The sequence below is a fragment of the Gobio gobio genome (assembly GCF_949357685.1).
Source record: "Gobio gobio genome assembly, chromosome: 24".
In the NCBI taxonomy this organism is placed as follows: domain Eukaryota; kingdom Metazoa; phylum Chordata; class Actinopteri; order Cypriniformes; family Gobionidae; genus Gobio; species Gobio gobio.
The window spans coordinates 26760277-26782998 of NC_137120.1; the positions used below are offsets into that span (position 1 = coordinate 26760277).

Below are 22722 nucleotides of genomic sequence, written 5' to 3' on the forward strand. Positions count from 1 at the left end.
CTGCATTAATGTGTATCAAGTACTATCATGGTGCGCGAAGCGCATCACAGCTGCGCACATTTGTGCAAACCGCTCTCTTTATTATTACGCGCGTCATTATGTACCGTTTAATCGATGTTTGAAGGCATGAAGAATCTAATGTTTAGATTTTACACAAGAACAGTCAGTTGCTTGCATGTTACCCACGTGGTGTGTGTAGCACCTCATTGCAGCGCACGTGTGCGCAGCCTGACGTTCGTTTTTATAAGCGTTTACCAGTTGTACGTTTGTCGGCATGATGAAACCCGTGTTTAGGTTGCACACAGAGGCCGTTCGACGGTGTCCACAAGGTGAGTAGGTGAAAGGTGACCCCGGTTGTTCGTCGCGGGGGCGTGTCGTGACGTCACGGCCATCTGAACGTCTGTACAGTAGAGTCCAGACTGAACCAGTCCAGAACTCCGAAAGTTTCCCTGCAGGCACACATCGCACTCCGCGAGTTAACCCGACGCGTAATTGGGGTAATACACGCTCTTAACCTTGATTGACCTTACGCCTGCTGTGGCTGTGAGTAAATACACGGCGCTTAAGTCCAGTCGCATATGTTGTCTGCCGGCGACTGAACGACAGATTTGCGAGCAGGATCGACGCTGCTCATTTCCAAGGTGGCTGCGTCAAGAGAGCTCCGTCCTGAAGGGGGATCGCCTGACGTTTTCTGGCGTGCATATAATCGTGACATTCGCACTGACCGATCCGTAGACCTCGCGTGGATCCATCGTGCCGCAGGGGTTCTCAAGAAACCGTCTCTCACATGATGTACACTATAACCAGAGGTCCCAGCAAACTTGTTACACAACGGAGGACAGGTACGGTTTTGAACGGCATGCACAGTCTATAAATAAAAGCGCAATCGCCGTCACTGATCGGTAATTTAACGCTATTATAGTGAGAATAACCCACGAATGACCCTTTAATCTTTTCGAGTCGTATTAACAGATATTATTTCTTGCAGGCCCTACGCAACAGATTGAGAGCAAAGCGAACGACCTGAAACAGAAGCAAAGCCACTGGCTTGCATCCGAGTGAGTAATAACATTTATATGCCTGAGCTCGCGATGCTCTCTTCACGTGAGGGGAGTCGCTGAGGGGAAACTTAAAATGATTTAAAAATGTATTGTTTATAAGTTTTAACACTCTTAAAAGTACAAGTTGGCCTCATTTATAAGCCAGGACGTCCTTTTTTATGCCGTTGCCAAAGTCGCTTGTTTTTTCTTGCGCCGTGTGACCTTGCAAATGTAGCGCGTGCGCGTGGAATGACGGCGTGTTTGTTTGGAGATTCTGTCGCGAGTCTATTCGTCTTCATTTCTGTAGAAGGGTTTAATAACTAACCTTTTGGAGATATTATAATGCGAACACATGCTTGTCACACCCCCCCTTATATTCCCACAAGGACGTTGTGCAGCTCCGCGTGCTGCTGTTTTCTGAGGTTAAAGAGAGTCACGGCATGTTTTACGACACACATTCGCGTTTGTGTCTGTTCAATTTATGATAAATAAATGTATGTCGGGGGTTATATGTTGATATAATCAGCAACCGGGTTTCATAACGTGTAGCTGTCACTATAGAAACGACATTGTGTAAGGAAGTATTTGGCCTTAAAGGGACAGTTCACCCCTAAAATTCGTATTCGTTTTCCCACCCTCAAGTCGTTAGAAACATGTTGAAGAATGTATACGGGTTGTTCACGTGACGTGTTCAATGTCAAACAATATAAACATTTATATAACTAGTATTGTCATAATTTAAAATGCAGTAAATGGTTAAAAAAAAAATTGTCTTACACAATCTTTTCAATTTTTTTTTGGTTTAAATTTGAGCCAAATCTCAAAATTGTCCTGTGGCGTGACTGTTTCAAGCATGGTTCAATAAATTACAACTTTTATAAATGAAAAAGAAAAACACACAAATGTTAATAAATACCTCATTTTAGTACATGACAATCCTCCATATATTTCTAAAAGCATAGGACCTTGATACATTTTGTCACTGAAAACCATGTCCTCCGGTTTGACACCATATCCTGATTTTAAATCGGGCAATTCCACTGACAAGTTTAATTAGTTGAAGGACCCCATTCAAGGTCATGTTAATGTGAAACCCAGGACATGTGCACATGGTAAGATTTAGTCTCAGAATTGTTAAAATATTTAAAAAATTTTGGAACCACTATAAAAGAGTTAATTTCTGTTGTCCTTTTAGTGCGACACCCCTATATTCATATTTTTTTTCTCTGTTCCACCATAGGACACATTTTAGTGAAAAATGGACAGTTAGTGACCCCTTATATTTTCTCAAACATCACACTACATAACAATATGCATTTTTTTTCTTCAAAAGTGGTCTTTTACAACAACAAAAAAGCATTTTTACGGCTTATTTGTCAACTACCCATACACTTTTCCACATTAATGAAAACCATCGGGTTGGCTTTTTGAATTAATAACATAATCTTATAATTACATGAAAGGAATGAAAAATTAATCGAATGTAAAAAGGATAAACTAAATATAATGTATTATGAATGGGGTCAAAATTCAAGGATTGTTGAAAACCCGCATTAAATCAATGTGATTTCCCTTTGTTTGCGTAGTTCGCCAGCACCGAAGATTGTATTTAACCGGCTAAACGGAAAGCGGTACCACAGATCCACCTCTCCAAAAGCCGCCAACACTACTGAGGGATTCACCCCAGCACACGAGGAGAATGTTCGATTTGTTTATGAGGGTGAGTTAGTTTTCCAGAACAGCAGTATTTTGGTAACCTTGATTTTTAAAACCTTGAGGAGGGCCAAGGTTGGGTAGTATTTGCCTAGTAAGACCTTAATGAACTTTGAAGAGAGACCAACTGGATTCAAGGCTCTACAATCACTGGAAGTTGTTACTCATTTGCGGGGCATATTAGATGTTTGAGCTATTGCAACAATTCTGAACCAACAGGATTGCACTTTGAGAGGTTTGTGAAGAAGGGCAGTTGTTATCTTCAGGAGGAGGGTATTTGTCTGCAGGCCAGACTCCACCTCCACAGGCTGATGCAACAGCCCCTCGAGGGCAGGTTTATGCTCTTTTGTACCGGGACAGGCTAGTCAACTGAGCCTTAATACTTTCTAAAAGTGCTTTAGTCAATAGAAAAGAGTTGTATAATCCAGTGAAATCTCACAGCCGTTTTAGGGAGTGTAAAGGAAGCGATCAGAATTGGTAAAACAGGTCCACCTATTTTTCTACCAAATTCCCAACGAGAAGAACACGTTTTTGCTCTTTTGGTGTCTAAATATGCTATTTACAGTGTCCCTGTACTTTTGCTTACTGAATTTTAAAAGCCATTTAGATTCAGACTGATTGACAAACGAGTCCTTCCGTTATTTTGTGAATGTTTCAATAATTTATTAAAAAAGAATAAACTGACTCTTAAATTCGACATCAATATGGTTTGCTGGCAAAGTTTTACACTATATAAGAGCAATACATAGTCGATTAAGTATTTTAGCACTGTCTGTGTGTGTGTATGTATGCATATATATTTATTATATATTAGGCATAACATTAGGACCTAATAATGTCATAAACTAATATTGTGTTGGTCCCCCTTTTGCTGCCAAAACAGCCCTGACCCGTTGAGGCATGGACTCCACTAGACCACAGAAGGTGTGCTGTGGTATCTGGCACCAAGATGTTAGCAGCAGATTCTTTAAGTCCTGTAAGTTGCGAGGTAGGGCCTCCATGGATCAGACTTATTTGTTCAGCACATCCCACAGATGCTCGATTGGATTGAGATCTGGGGAATTTGGAGGCCTGTTATTATTCGGACTGTTATTATGGCATAGTCACCGGTGGGACTTTTATTATGACAGTCGCCGGCGCCACTTCCTCTTTTCCAGTCATGAGTATGAGGTAACGCAACTCTGTTTATCGTATTAGATATATCTAAGTGTGTTGAAAAGGAAGTTATGACGTTCGCTCGGCGGCTGCTATGACACTTGTTCACACTGCAGTGAGAGTACAGTGTTTCTGCTAAATAAAACCGGAAACCGAGGGTAACGCAGATATGACGCAATCGACAGGCGACTCCCTCAAACGCATAGCTCACACGTCCCGGTTCCTTGGTTAAGAGCAATTTCTCACGATTTACAAATAGTTGGAAACATTTGGGATATTCTAAGTACTCAACTGAACAAAATATATAACACTGGCCTAGTGGTTTTTGGATATTTTACTGCAAAAATCTTACATAGTTCACCTTTAACTTCTTGAGCAATTTGAGCTACAGTAACCCGTCTGTTTGAACGGACCACATGGGCCAGCCTTCACTCCCCGCGTGCATCAATGAGCCTTGGCCGTCCATGACCCTGTCGCCGGTTCACCACCATTACTTCCTTGGACCACTTTTGATAGACACTGACCACTGCAGACCGGGAACACCCCACAAGAGCTGCAGTTTTGGAGATGCTCTGACCCAGTCGTCTAGCCATCACAATTTGGCCCTTGTCAAACTCGCTCAAATCCTTTTTTCCTGCTTTTAACACATTAACTTTAAGGACAAAATGTTCACTTGCTGCCTAATATATCCCACCCACTAACAGGTGCCGTGATGGAGATAATCTGTTATTCACTTAATTTGTCAGTGGTCATAATGTTATGCCTGATCGGTGTGTGTGTATATAAACCCACCATATATATGATACAATTTATGCTATAATGTTAACTTATTTGCTGATACTATATTTTTTTTGATTGTAGCTTGGCAGGAGGTGGAGCAGAAGCTCGGAGAAGGATCCCAGCCGGAGAACGGGAAAGGTCCGGTGCAGTACGCGGAGAGAAGCCCCAATCCCGGCATGAAGAGTCAGTCCTATTTACTTTCTTTAAATAGTCTCTTCTTTGCGGACTTGTTCTCTCTACTCAGCCCCTTTCAGGAAATCATAAGGATATATTTTGAAGAATGTTCATGTTGCTTCCACACTATGAAAGTGTATATTTTGTGTGGTATTGTTTAATAAATGGTGCAATCGCAAAGAACTTACCTAAACTCTCTTTTGACAGATTTTGTGCCTATTGACCTTGAGGAGTGGTGGGCCCAGCGTTTCCTGGCCAACATTGTCAACCTGTCATGACCGGTGCATGATGGGGCATGAGGAGATATGGCTGAGTGGTCCAGACTGAGGCAGTGCAGGATGAGCTCAGGTGATCATGTGAGAGATTCGCACGCTGTGTGAATTCAGCCTCTCCTGTGGAACTGTTTGCCCAGCCGGACCCAGATTTCTCTCTCGTGCACACGGAAGATGATCAGAGATTTTTCTTCTGCTTGTCTTTCTTTGTTAGAATGTGAGATGTCTGTTTTTCTCTGCAGATCTTTGCAAAAAAAGTGATTATAAAAAAAAAAAAAAAAAAAGTAAAACATTTTCAAGAGGTTTTGGCTCTGATTATTTTTTTGGTTCACTGTTGGTTTCAATCAGAAATCATGGGACGAATTTTGCAAAGAAATGTATGGGTCGTTTTATAATATAATTTATTTATTTTAATTTGTATTTTTTGCATAATTTTTTATAGTTAAGTACATGTGGGGGGAATTAATTTTTTTTTGGTGATACTATAATGAAAATCGTAATTTCTGCACACATTACATAAACTTATGTAGTTTACAATTTTTTCCCTTCCTTAACTGTCACCCCCCTTTTTTGAGAATACACACGAAAATGCACAATCCAAACTTAAAGGGCTGTAATTCAAGAATGCTTTGGAATATAGACCTAGTTTGGTCTTGTTTTAAAGAAGACACTCTGCAGATAATTGCTGAAGTGAAATCAATTCAAAATATGAAAGTATGAAAAAGTTATGGAAGTTTAAAAATACGAAATATTTTTTATTTTATATGAAACATAATACAAAAAATGATTTACTCTAAAATTACTATAAAATCTAAGCCATACGTCTTACCAAGTTGTTCCAAAATTGAAGTTCCATGAGATTTTGTTTAGGCGCTATACCAAAAACAGCCACCGGGTGTCATTCAAATTCCATTGATTGTTTTTTTGATGCATTTTCCTGGAAATTTCTATCACTTCCATCACAAAACAGTCACCAAACATGGAACCTTGAGACTCAGACCTTTCTGACGATATGTGTTTTGTCAAGATTGAAGAAAAGATCTTGAATAGATATTTTTGTTAAAATAATTGTTATATGAAACATGACACCGCCTGCTAGAATAATTTAGAGGACGGTTTCCATGGTAACACAACATCCGATTTCTAAATGGTTTTCACAGGATGAATTTTGAGTTCGTAAGCTTTCGAATGATTCCTAATTTATGATAATTACTAAAATATATGATACGGAAAAAAAGGCAAAAAAAAAAAAAAAAGCGCCAGGTGTCCCGCCAGCAGGACGGTGACCGTTAATACAGGCTTATGCCAATTGAATGAGTTCAGTTAAATGTGCTTGTTTGTGATGAAAATATTGCCACAATGCACAATTTGTTAAAATATGACCCTCACATTTAGTTTTCGTGACTTTTTTTAGTTTGAGAAGAACATTTTGGTTAAAGGATTCTGTAAAACTGCTGGGTAAAATTTACAACATAGTTGAATTGAACCAATTACTGTATAAAAACATGACGCATTAAGAAATGTATTTTAATTACATTATACAGACATTAAATTAAATTCATTTAAAATAATATTTTCAATTCAAACATTGTACAAAAAAACAAACATCAACATGAAGCTGATAAAAAAAAAAATATACAAAATTTAAATCCTTTCACTGGACGGCCTTGCGTTTGATGCGTTTATCAGCTACTGTTTTTTGAAAAGATGAACATTATTGTCATTCAACAATTTATTCTGAAAATGATGTAGTTACCACATTATTTCATCCCTCGTGCATCTCCTCCATTAGGGGGGCTTAGCTGCTTTTTTCCTCCCTCTTCCAGCTATACTGCCACTAGTTTTTTTCATTTTCCCACCTCGCTTCCTGCGGGAAGAAGCATTCTGGCCTTGTTTGGCCGTGCTGAAAGTGATGCACTGGGAGTCCAGGAAGTCTAGTAGCTTAGCAGCACCTAACCTGATGCCCGCTGCTTTCAAGCTGGACCGCAGCTCCGCCAGGGAGAGAGGCTGGTACTGCAGCACTCGTCCGTACAGTTTTGGGTCGGATAGGATGAACTGACGAACCGCGAGGAGTTTGTCCTTCTCACGCACAACAGCCTGAGACGCTGTGATGCCCTCGCCGTCCGAGTCTTCGTCTTCGGACACGCACAGCTCTGGGTTCGACCTGGATAGGAGGAAAGGGTTGAACAATGTTTCTTTGTGGTATTAATTGTGTATACAGCAGGGATGGATTAACCAGGGTTTCTGAAAATGTAAGGAATAAATTAAAGGGAGATTGGAGATTGTATTTTCTAATGTTAAGGTGTTGCTAATACAACTGTGCTTCCTAGACATTTACATTTAGAGAACATATTAACGTAACATAACACGTTAATATGTTCTCTAAATGTAAATGTCTAGGAAGCACAGTTGTATTAGCAACACCTTAACATTAGAAAATACAATCTCCAACATATCTCCATAACTTAACTAATTTTACAAAAGAATTGCTTAAAGGGTTAGTTCACCCAAAAATGAAAATTCTGTCATTAATTACTTAGCCTCATGTCGTTCGACACCCGTAAGACCTCCGTTCATCTTCAGAACACAAATGAAGATATTTTAGTTGAAATCTGATGGCTCTGAAAGGCCTCCATTGGCACAATGCACGGTTCACTCTCAAGACCCTTAAAAGGTACTAAAGACGTCGTTACAAAGTCCATCTCACTACAGTGGTTCTAAAATAACTTTATGAATCGGCGAGAATAGTTTTTGTGCGCAAAAAAAACCTAAACAACGACTTGTATAGTGATGACGATTTCAAAACACGGCCTCATGAAGCTTCGAAGCGTTATGAATCATTGAGTCGAATCAGCAGTTTGGATCGCCAAATTTCAGCAGTTTGGCGGTTTGACACGCGATCCGAATCATGATTCGACTCACTGATTCTTAACGCTTCGAAGCTTCATGAGGCCGTGTTTTGAAATCGTCATCACTATATAAGTCGTTATTTAGGGGTTTTTTGCGCACAAAAACTATTCTCGCCGATCATAAAGTTATTTTAGAATCACTGTAGTGAGATGGACTTTGTAACGACGTCTTTAGTACCTTTTAAGGGTCTTGAGAGTGAACCGTGCATTGTGCCAATGGAGGCCTTTCAGAGCCATCAGGTTTCAACTAAAATATCTTAATTTGTGTTCCGAAGATCAACGGAGGTCTTACGGGTGTCGAACGACATGAGGGTAAGTAATTAATGACAGAATTTTCATTTTTGGGTGAACTAACCCTTTAAAGTGTGAGATTGAGATGGAATCACTTTGAAAGTGATTTCATGATTAAAAGAAGAACGCATATCTGCCAATGGGTTCATAAAAACCAACAAAAGCAAGTAATTTTCATACCCAATGACATATTTGTTCTTGCTTTAAGCATAAACTCACTTAATTTTGTTAAATTTCTCAGAAAACCAGACTTCATTTCTTAATTTTGCATCTCAAGTAAATGCATCTTGATTTAAGCTCTGGGACCATTTTGGGATTTCCGCCTGGATTTGGCCAACCCAAATTGAAAAGCTTCCCATACCCACATACAGTGGTCTAAAATCAAAATGTTAGTGTAATTTTACAGTAAACCCGTTGAAGCTTCATAAACCAGTGCTGTGATAAAAAAGTAAGAATACAGTATGTTGTCTTAGCTGTAACCCCCCCCCCCCCCCCCCCCAAAAAAAAGAGACGCTTTTTGATTTCTTTTTTATAAATTCAGTTTTGAAAGTGTGTAACTCAGGCCCTGTGAGTTCTAACACCCTGCAGACAGTTTGGATTGTTTCCACTAAATTCCAGAAAATAGTCTGTGTCATGTTGTAGGCAGGATTTATACAAATGGATCTGAAGGAGACGGAAAAAAAGGTCATATTGCTCCCTTCAGATCCATTTGAATAAATCTTGCATACATGATCCACACAAAAATCTTTTAGCAGTATTTTCTGGAATTTAGTGGAAACAGCCCAAACCGAGTTACACACTTTCAAAAATGAATTTATAACCAAAGAAATCAAAAAACGTCTCTTTTTTGGGGGGTTATTACAGCTCAAACAACATATACTTACATGTTTATCACTTAGCAGTGGTTTGTGTAACTTTAAAGGGTTTCCTGTAAAATGATACCAAAATTTTGAATTTAGACCACTGTATGTGGGTATGGGAAGCTTTTCAATATGGGTAGGCCAAATCCAGAGGGAAATGGTTCCTGAGTAATTTAGTGTAAATAAGTTACTTTGTGTAAAACAAATGCCAAAGTGATGCATATCTCCAGGCGTAGAGACTCTAAGCTTTCAAATGGTACTACATTTGAGGTCAGAGCCCCTCCACAGACATTTAAAATGTAAAGTATATACACGATGATGTCATTCCGGACCCTGTACAGGATCCGCGGACTTTAAGTGGTTAAGGATGTTTAGATATTTGTACTGGAAAACAACAATTCTAGATAAACATTTTTTTCCAGTTCATGCAATTTAATTTTGCAATTCAATGTGGGACCCTATGAAATCTATTTTATTTATTTTTAGTTTTGTAGTTTATTCTGTTTTAATATTTCTGGGCTCTGTTTTAATGGTTACATTTAATGTTAATCAAAAAGCATGTCTAATTAATTGCCATCATGAAACAATTTAACAGCAATTTATTTTAATAAAAGGCCCTATGAAATGTTATTTTTTCTCAAATACCATCTTTTACTTTTATTAAATTTTTATGAATGGATTCTGCAGTTCCGCCCAGAAATCATAGGGCCCTAATTTAATGCCATGATATTGAATTTAAAGGAACATGCCAACTTTTTGGAACTATTAGGCGCTGTGTAATATCATTGCGCCGCTGCACTCATGGTTAGGCCACAAAGTTCCTTGATCATTACGCAGGAATGAGAGTTTAGTTCCTAGCCATATTGGTCTAGAAATTTGCAACTTTTCATTTTCCGTCGGTCTTAGTACACGATGTAACTATACACATCACAACATGGAGCCGTTTACCTCCAGTCTTTGTGCTAAGCTAGGCTAGCGGTGGGTGCGTCAGACAGAGTTATGGCACGCACGGAGATGAGAAAGATATGTATGGACTTATCTAACTCTGGGGGATACGGTGAATAAGCTAAAGTCTGCGTGTTCCTTTAAGACTTTCTGCTCCAATTTAAGACATTTTTAAGGCCTTAAATTGTGGAAGGTCATATTAAGACCTGGGGAAGCCCTGATTAACACACACACTAGACCAGAGGCGGACCCCAGACAAGGCCCATGCCCAGGGCACAACCGCTTCATGATCCGTTCCTGGTATATAGCCGTATAAGAGATGTACCTCTCGGACTCCGCAGTGGAGGACGTGTTAGAGTTTTGAGAGGCTGATAAAACCTCATCTTCTTCACTTGGCGGCAGTTTCATTGGGGAGACAGCAGGGGGCGCTGTAGGTTGCTTAAAGGAGAGCGGCGCAGACTGGGAGTTGGAGGATTTCGGGGGGCGTCGGGGTCCAGAAGTCTCCTCCTCAGACTCAGAGCTCTGCAGCTGGTGGGTGTACTGATGGATCTCTTTCAGCTTCAGAACCATCTGTTTCTTGGGCAGCGGACGCACACCAAACCTAGACAAAAACAACATTATGCAACTGTGTTTTTGAGCCTTTTGATTTGGCTTTGTGAGGGCAAAGTTGCAACACATCTGTATTTGATTCTCATTTGAATGTTGAATATTATAGTACTGTAAAAAAAACTATGTTGTTTGGTCTAAACTGGTTTCATAACATGGCTACCACTGTCAATTAAGAAATGGCATATAAGAAAGTTTGTTTATACATTATAAACAATATTCAAAATTAAGACAAAGTACTTGGATAAAAAAAAGCTTCTGTGATGAACTGGTGAATTAAAACTGGCTTCATACTTGCACTAAAAATCCTCTTGGGACCCGTTAGATAAAAGTCAATTCTAAAGGTTTATGAAGTTAGTTCTGAAAATAAAAAGTTGCAGCGTACTGTTTTCCACTTGGTATGATATTTCATTTCATGACATAAATAAATTTTTTAAGTGTGACCGTGTCTAAATATTCTTTTTCTGCTCACCTATTGAGTCTGTTTTTGAGCTCAGGTGTCTCCATATCGGAGAAGCCTGGCATGGGAGTGATGGGTACCAGCGGTCCTTTATTCCCCTTTCTGCAAGCAACTGTGAAGAAAGTTAAAATTGATTGAAAAAAAAAAAAACCACAATCTCACAGGGCTTTCTGAATGCAGAATTAAAAAAAATGTATCTCCAGGGAAACATAATTAACATGATAAAAAAGGATAACATGTTTTACCTGGAGTCCTTAGTTCGGCAACTCTCTTGGCAGAGGGAGCAGCCAGTCTCTGAGAAAGAGGAAGGGGAGCGTCCTGTTCCTCCTCCCAATCATCCCACATGTTAGGGTCAGGTAGGCTGTGATTGAACGGACCTGGACTTGGATCAGGAGTTTTGTTACAAGCTCCAGGAGACGTGGCGTGTAGACTTGTCCTTTGTCCCATACTCTTGAGACCTGGTGGACTAACTGTCCCTTCACTGCTGTCAAGTCTTAGACTAAAGTGGGGCTTTTGGCTTGCAACCCCTCCATCCAACCCCCAGGAGTCGTCAAACGCTATAGGAGGCTCATCCATGTCACAGAACGAGTTTCCTGCAATGTCCACCACTTCTTCAACACTTTGATTTGGATGCTCTTCTCCCACTCTTCTTCCAAACTCATCCTTGTTACAGAATAAGTTTCCCGCAATATCCACTACTTTTTCAAAACTTTGATTTGGATGCTCTTCTCCCTCTTGTCTCCAAGGCTCATCCATATCACAGAATGAGTTTCCCGCAATATCCACCACTTCTTCAACACTTTCATTTGGATGTTCATCTCTCACTCGTCTCCAAGGCTCATCCTTGTCACAGAATGAGTTTCCTGCAATATCAATCAATTCTTCAACGCTTTGATTTGGAAGTTCTTCTCCCAATTCCATTTGTTTTATCCCATCGTTCTCGCTCTCTCTTGATCTTTCAGGATGTATGTAACTCAGAGACTTCAGGGACGGACTGGAGCATCCATGCTGAAGAGAGCTACTCTGCTTCTTCTCAGGTGTTTTACTAGGGGAAGGAGAACTCAGTTGTAGAGACACTAGGCCAACTTTCCCCTCACGGTCACCAAGCATAGGGGAGCCAAACGGGATGTGACGTTGTAAAGAAGAGTCTGAATGGAGAGGAGTGCTACTTGAGGGCTGTGGGACACCCTGGGTTGGACGTCCTATGATGGTGCCAGTGTGGGAGCCATCAGAAGCGACCTGAGACAGTCTTAGAAGTTGAAGTGGTCTCTTGTAAACTGGAGAGCGATCTGCATCAGTGCTAGGACGCTCTTTAGAGAGACTCTGATCTGATTTGAACAGTTTGGACAAGGGCACAGGCTTCTCTTTAAAGCAGTTGCTGCTTGAAGAAGCAAAGCTAGCAGGTTTCAAACTGTCTGAGACAGAGGAAGAGGAAGAAGTGGATGATTCAGAGCAAGATTTAGGGAAGAGTTGGGTTCGTCGCATGCTAATGCAGGTCTGGGCAGAGCTACAGCGTGTGGATGGTACCGGAGTGGCTGGAATCAGCCAGGAAACCTCAGCAGAGCCATCAAACACACTTTCATTTGCATCCCCAGGACTACAGTGCTCTGATAGGTCAGCCTTGGCTTCTGTATCAGTCGTCACCTGCTTGGAAGCATTTACCTGTTTGCCAGCAGGGCCTTGGGATCCTGATTCTTTGAAACGGTTTTCTGCAAGTTTAACTTTGCAAGCATAGCTTGTGGACATCTGAGGAGGTTCTGATGGAGATTTGAAAGGAGACTGAGGGGTAGCTGCATTGTCACCATCCATTTCCTCACTGGAATCATCTGAGAGTACAATGAGCTCAACCTCTTTGCTGTGTGAATTTGGAGAGGAAGGAGGGTGTTCTTTTCCCAGGCAGCTTGAATTGTCTTTTCCTAGGAGAGACTTACCTTCACCTGCTGTATCTTCATCCTTATGTGGAACAGGAGACACACCAGGCATGGGAAAGGAAGTCTCACCTGACTCACCAGAGCTTAGCGGAGGGCTTATAGACAAGTCAATCACCTCACTGACACATGAAGGGCGAAATGGGGCAGGTGTGTTTCGTTGTAGTGTGCGTGATGGTTTGTAATGTTGTTGCTGAGAGCAGGATGCTGGTGTCTGTGATGGCTCCATGTACTGACCAATAGACTGGGAGAATAAACGGTCATAACTCTTGTCTAGACTGGCATCTGGGGCTCTGTTTTCAGTTGTGCTGGCATCATATTCTGGAATCAAACTAACTCTCTCAATCTCCGGGCTTGGCTTTTTAAGGGTTTTTGTTGGACTTGTTACCATGGCAGCCTCTGTCCCATCCACGCCTTGTTTGTTACTATGGCAACTGCCGGCAGACTTCTCTAAGAGGGATTCGGTCTCATTTTTCTCTATCCCTTCATCCTTCTTTTCATTTTCAAGGGATGCATTTGCATCTCCCTCCTCTTCTTCTGTTACGGTCTCCAACATAGTCTCCATCTTCCTTTGCGTCGCTACAAACTCATAGATCTCGTCAAGCTCTTCCTCATCCACCTGGTCCTCTTTCTCTCCATCCCCTCTTTCTCGCTCCTCTTCCATGTTTCTTTCCTCTCCACCAGACTCTTTCAAATCATCCTCTTCTTCGCTGTCCCCATGCTGCCACATTGATTGGAGCAGCCCCAAGAAGTTGCTTTCTGCCAAGTTCTGGTCTTCTTGGTCCCTGAGATGAGGCTCAAGTGCTGGAAACATTTTAGATTCTCCTCTTGGGGTTTCCTCTGCGCTTCCGGAATATTCCTCACACTGCTGTTGCAGCTCAGCCAAACCAAACCTGAAACACAGCACAGATTTACCATTCACAATATACTGTTGTCTAGATTCTTTTTTTATACAGAAATAACTGTAATATACAGGTTGTCATACTGACCTATCAGCAAGCTCCTGTACGTGTGATAGCAGTGTATGTGTCAGAGGACAGTGAGCTGTGTAAAGATACTGCAGTAGGGCCAGTACTGCCTCCCCAAGCACATCGCCCAACAAAACCCTCTTAGCAACAGACATACCCTCCTCCTGAACACCAAAACCTGAGTCATGAACCTACAAACCCATGATGATAGCCTGGTTATTCATCTGCACTTCTTAATGGTTAATATTTGTGGCGTGAGTGTAGAGATGCACTAACCATGTTGGCCAGCAGGGGGCATCGTGTGTACAGCATAAACGAGTGCGTGAAGAAGACGTCTCCACTGTCCACCTGTAGCTGCACATCACTGAGTTGAGGGTTGTTGACCATACTGCTCAGATCTGATGATAGCTTTGAAACGTACACCTGAAAAACGGACAGAGAAAAGTACTCCAGAGCCAATCACGATAGAGTACAGTAATAGGAAGATAAAATTGAGGGAAATTCTTACTGAGGCTGTTTTGGGTGTCTTATTGTCATTTGTCTCTTGAACAAACCCACTTGAGGGAAGTTCATTTGTGGCATCGTCTTTATCTAAAGGACATGGGACAGTGTGAGCAAAGTGGAATAAAAAATTATGACTTTTTTGTGACAATACCAGTAGCCTATTACCTGACTTGTCCCCTGTGGCCGTGTACTTTGTGTATCCATACTGAGTGAGGGTCATGCCTTCCTCTGCAAGCTCCATCAGGTCCTTCAGAGCCTGGGTGCCTGGTGTACCCGAAGAACAGGGAGTGAGAGGACAGGTAGTCCTGCGCTGTGCTGGGCTCTGATCCAAAGGCTTTTCCTGGACCAAATCGGCCTCTGTGGTCACAGCTGGAGGTTTCTTGACTGGAGTTCCTTCAAGAGATTTGACTTTTTCCCTCTGAATAATATTAAGAAACTTTAAGAAACAGCATCCACAACTTCTTTAACAAACTAAATATTCAGTGAGAAATAATGTAGAATGTGATTTTATCCATTGGGATTTTAATGAAAATTTTAGGAATGTAACACCAGACCAGTATAAAAAAATCCTTACTGTTGGGGTCTGTAAAACAAACGTTTTTTTGGTGAAATTTCTAACAATAAATTAGTTTCTAAATTCCTAACTAATGATTTGTAATACATTTCATAATGTAGTAATGTTAGTTCATGTTTTTAATAAATCCAGTTTTTACAGTTAGCATGAATTACATTTAAAGGAACACTTTTTTTGAATCCATTCAGCTGATCTTTGTATCTGGCGGTAGCACTTTTAGCATAGCTTAGCATACATCATTGATTCTGATCAGTCCATTAGCATCTCATAAAAAAAAATGACCAAAGACACTTTCAATATTTTTCCTATTTAAAACTTGACTCCTCTACAATTACATCGTGTGCTAAGACCAACTGAAAATGAAAAGTTGCGATTTTCTACACCTATATGGCTAGGAACTACTTTCTCATTCCTGCGTAATAGTCGCGGATCTTCGCGGCCGTACCATGGCTGCAGCGGCGCATACTTTGGTCATTTTTTTTATTTGATGCTAATGGACTGATCAGAATCAATGATGTATGCTAAGCTATGCTAAAAGTGCTACCGCCAGATAGAAAGATCGGCTGAATGGATTCCAAAAACGGTAAAACTCAACTATTTAACTCTAGGGGACTTGTAAAATGAGGCTATTTTCAAAAAAAGTGGAGTGTTCCTTTAATAGAATTTTTTCATGACCCATTTTTTGACACAGCACACGGTGCACAATTAGACAAAGGGAATTTTCAGTAAAAATATTAATTTATAGCCGTCACAAATTATACTTTTAAATTTAAAGCTATTATTGTAAATTATAATTATATACATGTATTGTTCTGAAACATAAATTCAATCATTATATATATATATATATATATATATATATATTTATATATATACACATTGATATTAATAATATTAATTAATAGCCGCCACTGAAACAAATTCTAACAAATATATATAAATGTCGATTCATGTTTATAAAAATGCATTTACTACATTTAGAGATATATATATATATATATATATATATATATATGTGTTTTTTTTTTTTTATGAACACATTTTTCTTTAGAATAATGCAAACTAAAAAATTGTAAAGTAAATGTCTAAAGTGAACTAAAGTAAATCTCTCACCTCTGGTGCAATCCATGGCTGTATGAAGTTGCTTAGTTCTGATGTGTAAAACTCTGAAACTGAGTCTGGTCCTCCTCCCTGAAGAGCACTTTTGTCCCAGAGGGAGGCGTGAGGATGGAGAGGGAGTACGGAGGGAGATAGGGTGGGTGTTGGCGGAGAGGGGGGTCTGGAACGGAGCAGAAGAGACGAAACCCGCTCCTGTAGACGGTTCAGTGCTGTCTGAGGGTCCTGAATGAGGAGTAGTGGTGGGTGGACAGGAGATGCTCCCTTCCTTCTCTTTCCACGGCCCTTACCTGAAAGAGAACAGGGATGATATGCTATGTGTAATAATAACCTGCAATTTTACTGCATATGTTTAACTGAAAAAAGTGAGTTTACCTGCACCAGGTCTCCACTGTAAGACAGGAGCAACTGTTGCTGGAGGGCTGGAGAGCTGAGCCAGTATCTCTCTCTCTTCCACAATCTCTCGCTCCTTTTCCATTTCCTGCTCAATTAGAGAGCGGGACAGAGCCAGCGCCATCACGGTGTCCTCGTCCATCTTTTGGGCTTTCTTCCTGGTTTTCTTTTTCACAGGCACACCATCCCTCCTTGTTGTGCCACCTATTTGTCGTCTGAAGAACACAGAACATTTAATACAATATGTAGATCTCCTGGAGACAATTTTTATTATTGTGGTGTGAAGCACGGCGGGGCCGAGAGCTGTGGGAGCGGAGCGAGGACAGTGAAGCGAATGCTGATGAGAGACACCTGCGCGAAACATAGCTCTTGAGTACCATGGAGGATATATATATATATATATATATATATATATATATATATATATATATATATATTAGGGATGCAACAATACAGTTAGTCCACGGTTCAATACATACCTCGGTTTTTAACCACGGTTTTCGGTTCGGTTCGGTTCTGATGGCTTGTCACATCAGTTTTTTACTATTCTATTCTTAAGCGACAGGAACAGCAAGAGGTTAAGGAGAAAAAAGACTATTTCTTTATTGCAATACTCTTTCTTTCTTTCTTTTACTTAAAAGAATTGAAAAACCTTACTTAAACGTAGTAACGTATAATAAAACGTAAAATATAAAACGTATATTATAAAATAAATATATATAAAGATTTACACTGGCAGCTCAGAGCTGTACAGCAGCATTTAAGTATGAAATTGAATGAGTAAATGTAAAACTAAAACACTACATAGACTTCACTATAAAATATACATTGATTCTTATTAAAGCTACTGTATTAAAGTTTTTCAGTCAAGAGCAGTGAGTGATTTTCTCTTTGTCTTTTGTTGTTGTATTAGCATTAAAGGGATAGTTCACTCAAATGAAAATTCTAACATCGAGAAATGAATACAGGTTTGGAACAACATTAGATGAGTAAATAATGACATAATTTTAGAGGTGAACTGTCCCTTTAAGGACAGCGTGTTCACTAGGCTGCGCTCCTGTCAATTTAAGACCTCTACACATCTAATATACAGACTAACGCGATTTTACTTTCACTTTAGACATAACCGACTGTGTTTATGATAACCTTGTTTGTATTTGACTGTATTAGCACAGTAAGACGACTACTGAGTCCAGTAATCACATGTTTGACAGTGTGTGCGCTCTGAAAAGCGCATGTTAAAACTGCATAAGCACGTGAATGACCGGCAAGGCTTTAAAACGCATGCAAATAATGAACTTTGGTGATTGTGAATAACTACAGTGTTCCGTGAGTATAACACTAACCTTTGATGTGAATGTATATCGCGTTGTTCAGTATATTGGGATGGAGGCAAATTATAGAATTTGTTTTAAATGAATTATTTAAATGCAAAACCGAAAAAAACCCCCCGCAATTCACCAGCAAGTATTGAACCGTGAATGCCGTACCGAACGGTTCAATATTATATTGAGAATTGTGGCATCCCTAATATATATATATATTGGTTAATTTAGAACGATACGATCCGAAACGATTCAGTGACTTGAAATCGATTCAGTAACTTTTTAGCCAAAAATTGTGCGACTGAAATAAATATCTGGATACTGGTCAGTCCAGGTGAAGTTTCCTAGATTCCTGTTGTTTCTTGTAAGGGAATCCGGTATATCAATTAATTATGGATATAAACAAACAAGTAAACAACAATTAATGGCAAATGCATTCACATTTTATTTGAATAAAGTGCAACCAACAGTTCAGGTTGAATTAACAGGAAGTTAACCTTTTCTGCTCTCATTTTCAATATTCAATACATTTTCAATAAAAGCACAGTAAGTGCAACCAACATTTCAACAGTAGGTTAACCTGCTACTTCTGCTTTTGTTTTCCAACATAAAAATATTACAATATTAATATCAAAAATAAAGTGCAACTAACTTCTCTTCAGGTTTAATTAATAGTAGGTTTACCTGCTACTTTTGCTGTTGTTTTTCAACATTAAAATAATACAAATACAATATTAATATCAAAAATAAAGTGCAACCAACATTTCTTCAGGTTGAATAAACTGGCGGAACCTGCTACTACTCTCAGTTTAATAAACAAACAATATTTTACAAAAGATCAAATGTAACCAACTACTCTTCAATGACTTTACAGATTTCTTTTTCAAAAATATCAACATGATCTGACCGCAGAACACTTCTCTGTGCGTTCACTATGTCGCCAGCAGTACTAAAAACTCGCTCTACTGGCACACTGGTGCCAGGAATGCACAGGTAACATTTCACAAGGGTTGAAAGTACAGGTAGCTCTTTCTCCTGGTGGCTTGATAATTTCTCGCTGGTTGGCTTCTCCTCTGCCATGCTATGTTTTGTTTTCTTAGCGCTGCTGCTGGTGCGTGGTGATGATGTCACAGATAGGCAGACTGAATCGAGTAACGTTTAACGCCGTTATCATTAAAAGTGCTAAGAAAAAACATCCATATAAAGTCTGACGTGCTTAAATCAAATGCGTTATTTCCTATGATCGATGCAATCGATTGATTACCTTTTAAAACGATGTTAGATCGATATATATGTCGTCCGGAAGGCCAACTTGCCGAGCACAGATCGATGTAGTTAGATCATAGGAAAATAAATCGATACATCGATGTAGTAGATGAATCGTTACACCCCTAATATATATATATATATATATATATATATATATATATATATATATATATATATATATATATATATATATATATATATATATATATATATATATATATATATAAAACCCTTTAACCCTTCCACAATAAAGAAAAAGGTGAATGTGTTATAAAGTCAAGAAGTGGACAGCAGCTAACTTACGGCTGGTCGGTGGTGTGGCTCACTGTCTCAGTAGCTTGTCTCCTCAGAGCCTCGAGGAGATCATTGGGCTTCACACCCATATCAGTTGAGCAACGCTTTAGGTGAACAGACCGGCTTTTTTCTGATTTAAAGCTCTTTCCACAAATGGGACACTCTGGGACCCGCGGTCTAGGGTGGGAATGATGGGATGCCGAGGGAGCGCTGCTCTCACTGGCATCCAAACATCTGCAGAGCAGGAGAAAGAGGCAGAAGCCAAATGTGAAACTCACCCCACATTGTTTGTGCAACAGATATGAATGATGCTACATAATCTAGTGTATGTTGAGGTGGTAATGCACCTGTTGATGTGCTGAGTGCGTAGCGGGGGACTCATGCTCGACAGATTTTTCTGACAGAGCTGGCAGAAGAACAATCCTGTCTCTTCCACGCTCCCAGCAGCCTGAGCCTCGCGATCCATCTCCTGCTGAAGCTGAAGAGCCAGGGCTTCATCTCCACTCACATCTTCTGTAGGACAACATGGACATACACTTTTGAACATTGATCACGCAAAAAACTATAAAGCCACAAAAACAAATTCTGATAACAATTAAAACAATGTTTTATGAATAGTGTCAATTTTGGTTGAAAGTCATTTAGAAGCAATTAGTCTGTTTTGCACCATATACCACAATTTTCCAGTAGAAGTATGAATTTATGGCCTCGTGATTTCATTTTTAAATGTTAACATTACTATTTTTTATGTTTTTGAAAGTCTCTTATGCTCATCAAGCCTGCATTTATTTGATCAAAAAGAGAAAAAAAAACAGTAATGTTGTAAAATAATATTATTAAAATGTAAAAGTAATGGTTTTATATTTTAATATACTTTAAAATATAATTTATTTCAGTGATGAAAAGCTGAGTTTTCAGCATCATTACTCCAGTCTTCAGTGTCACATGATCTTTCAGAAATCATTCTAATAGGATGATTTATTATCAATAATGGAAACAGTTGTGCTGCTTTTTTTTTTTAAATAACGTGATATTTTTATTGTCGTGAAGATTTATATTGATAGAAAAAGATTTATATTTTGAATAAATGCTGTTCTTTTTTAACGTTTTATTCATCAAAGAATCCTGAAAAAAGTAATAAGCAGCACAACGGTTTCCAACATCGATAATAAATCAGCATATTAGAACGGTTTCTGAAGGATCATATGACACTGAAGACTGAAGTAATGATGCTGAAAATTCAGCTTTGCATCACAGGAATAAATTATATTTTAAAGTCTATTAAAACAGAAAACCATTACTTTAAATTGTAATATTTCTGTTTTTTTCCCCCTGTATTTCTGATCAAATAAATGCAGGCTTGATAAGCATAAGAGACTAGTAATGTTTCCAAACTTGCATACTGGCCCAAGCAAACCAAAAAATACTTATTGCTGAGGCCTGTAAAACATACAGAAATGATCTACTTAGCTAACTTCATACCTAATGATCTACACAACATAATATGATGTGTCAAAATAAGTTAATGTGACTCCAGGGTCTGTAAAGATTGAAAACCCCTGCTCAACACCATACCTGTGTGCTGGATCCCAGCAGTGGTGGGATAGTTTCCCTCAGACTCTGTGTTTGTGGGTTGGTTGGTCTCTGCATGTAGGAGTCTTTCTGGACTGTCTCTCTTAAACTGTTGCATTCTGCGGATCACGGCATCTTTGACCTTCCCTGTGCCAGATACATCAGGAACGGGCTGAAGAGCATCGCCAGATACTACAGCCTGTTGAGTCCTGTTGATGTTACTCTTTATTTCAGTCTTAGCAGCATCTTTAGTCTTCTTCCTCCTCTTAGGGGGGTTCCTTCTGGAAGGGGAGGATGGCTCCTCATCCTTCACTGCTGATCTTTTCTCATCTCCAGAAGCTCCTGCTCCTTTCCTCCTCACTCTTTTAAGGAGACGAGAGCAGAGGTCGGTGAAATCCTGATCCGAGTCGTCCATGATGAGCCAATCACACACATGATCTGTCACATCAGTTGTTATATGGATCCATGTTTATGGATTATTAAACATCATTGAGTCTTTATATTGTTGGTGAAACGTATGAAGCTACATCAAGTTTGTCCGCTTAGAAGAACTTTGATTTGTATGTGATTAAATACATAATTTGCATTTGTTTACATTATACTATTCGAACCTTTAAGGCTAGTTTTGTCAGTTAACGTACTTTTATCACGATTTATTTCATAACAACTTGAATACAGACCGTTGGCAAGACGCACTTCATTTCATGTCCTTACTGCAGATGATTTAATGTCGCAAAATGACGGTTTTCTTGTAAAAATGTGCTGCAGCGAAGGTGTATGTTGTTCAAAATACTGTCCGCAACCGCCGCCGTCTACTTCCGGTGACGTCCAGTACGCGGCGACGCAATGCGTCGATTGCGAAATAATAATGTGATATAACTTACGAAATTGTGAAATTCCTTAAAATGTTCATTTGAACTCATATTACGTTAAGTATTCACGTATTTTAGACTTTTAAATCTGTTAGGAGTTAAAAAAATAACTGACGACAGTTTAACGTTGATTCCCTCAAGAAATAAGAGCATACGGTATATACACTTTATGATTATTATCAATGTTGAAAACAGTTCTTGTAAAACTTTTTTTCAGTATTCTTTGACTGATAGAAAGTTCAAAAGAACAGCATTTATCTGAAATAGAAAGCTTTTGCCGTTCAGAAGTTTTGGGTCAGCAAGATTTTTTGGGGGGAAAGAACTTAAAAAAATGAATACATTAATTCATCAAGGATGCATACAATTTATCAAAAGTGACAGTCAAGACATTTCGAATGTTACAAAAGATTCCATTTAAAATAAATGCGGTTCTTTTGAACTTTCTATTAATCAAAGAATCCTGAATATTTTTTCCTGAAACTGTTTTCAACATTGATAATAATCATAAATGTTTCTCGAGAAGCAAATCATCATATTAGAATGATTTCTGAAGGATCGTGTGACACTGAAGACTGGTGAAATGATGATTGAAAATATTTTCAAATAGAGAGGAGTTATTTTACATTTTAATATTTCACAATATTACTATTTTTTTGTATTTTTAATAAAATAAATGCAGCCTTGGTGAGCATAAGAGATTCT

At 39.2% G+C, this 22722-nt stretch overlaps 2 protein-coding genes across 2 annotated transcripts; one reads left to right on the plus strand and one right to left on the minus strand.

Moving 5' to 3' along the window:
• Window positions 1–221: 221 nt before the first annotated feature.
• mcrip2 (MAPK regulated corepressor interacting protein 2) lies at window positions 222–5438 on the plus strand. Its single transcript, XM_079808174.1, has 5 exons — window positions 222–842; window positions 989–1058; window positions 2627–2760; window positions 4770–4871; window positions 5070–5438. The coding sequence occupies exons 1-5, from the start codon at window positions 788–790 to the stop codon at window positions 5138–5140; spliced, it is 432 nt and encodes a 143-aa protein (XP_079664300.1). The 5' UTR covers window positions 222–787; the 3' UTR covers window positions 5141–5438.
• A 1204-nt stretch (window positions 5439–6642) lies between these two features.
• slx4 (SLX4 structure-specific endonuclease subunit homolog) lies at window positions 6643–21971 on the minus strand. Its single transcript, XM_079808175.1, has 13 exons — window positions 21152–21971; window positions 19924–20089; window positions 19586–19810; window positions 16671–16903; window positions 16293–16585; window positions 14771–15023; window positions 14610–14692; window positions 14378–14524; window positions 14123–14292; window positions 11451–14026; window positions 11218–11317; window positions 10465–10740; window positions 6643–7298 (listed from the first exon to the last, which is right to left on the minus strand). Exons 1-13 carry the CDS (start codon window positions 21561–21563, stop codon window positions 6923–6925), a joined length of 5310 nt encoding a protein of 1769 aa, XP_079664301.1. The 5' UTR covers window positions 21564–21971; the 3' UTR covers window positions 6643–6922.
• Window positions 21972–22722: the final 751 nt, after the last annotated feature.

What these genes read in the sequence shown, in the direction of transcription:
- slx4 (XM_079808175.1), bottom strand. Translation starts at nt 21,563, where the DNA reads ATGGACGACTCGGATCAGGATTTCACCGACCTCTGCTCTCGTCTCCTT. An exon ending in AGCCATGGATTGCACCAGAG is followed by an intron (nt 15,024 to 16,292) that starts GTGAGAGATTTA and finishes AATATTATTCAG; the next exon opens with AGGGAAAAAGTCAAATCTCT. An exon ending in AGACACCCAAAACAGCCTCA is followed by an intron (nt 14,525 to 14,609) that starts GTAAGAATTTCC and finishes TCCGTTTTTCAG; the next exon opens with GTGTACGTTTCAAAGCTATC.
- mcrip2 (XM_079808174.1), top strand. Translation starts at nt 788, where the DNA reads ATGATGTACACTATAACCAGAGGTCCCAGCAAACTTGTTACACAACGG. An exon ending in AGCCACTGGCTTGCATCCGA is followed by an intron (nt 1,059 to 2,626) that starts GTGAGTAATAAC and finishes TTGTTTGCGTAG; the next exon opens with TTCGCCAGCACCGAAGATTG. An exon ending in TGTTCGATTTGTTTATGAGG is followed by an intron (nt 2,761 to 4,769) that starts GTGAGTTAGTTT and finishes TTTTGATTGTAG; the next exon opens with CTTGGCAGGAGGTGGAGCAG.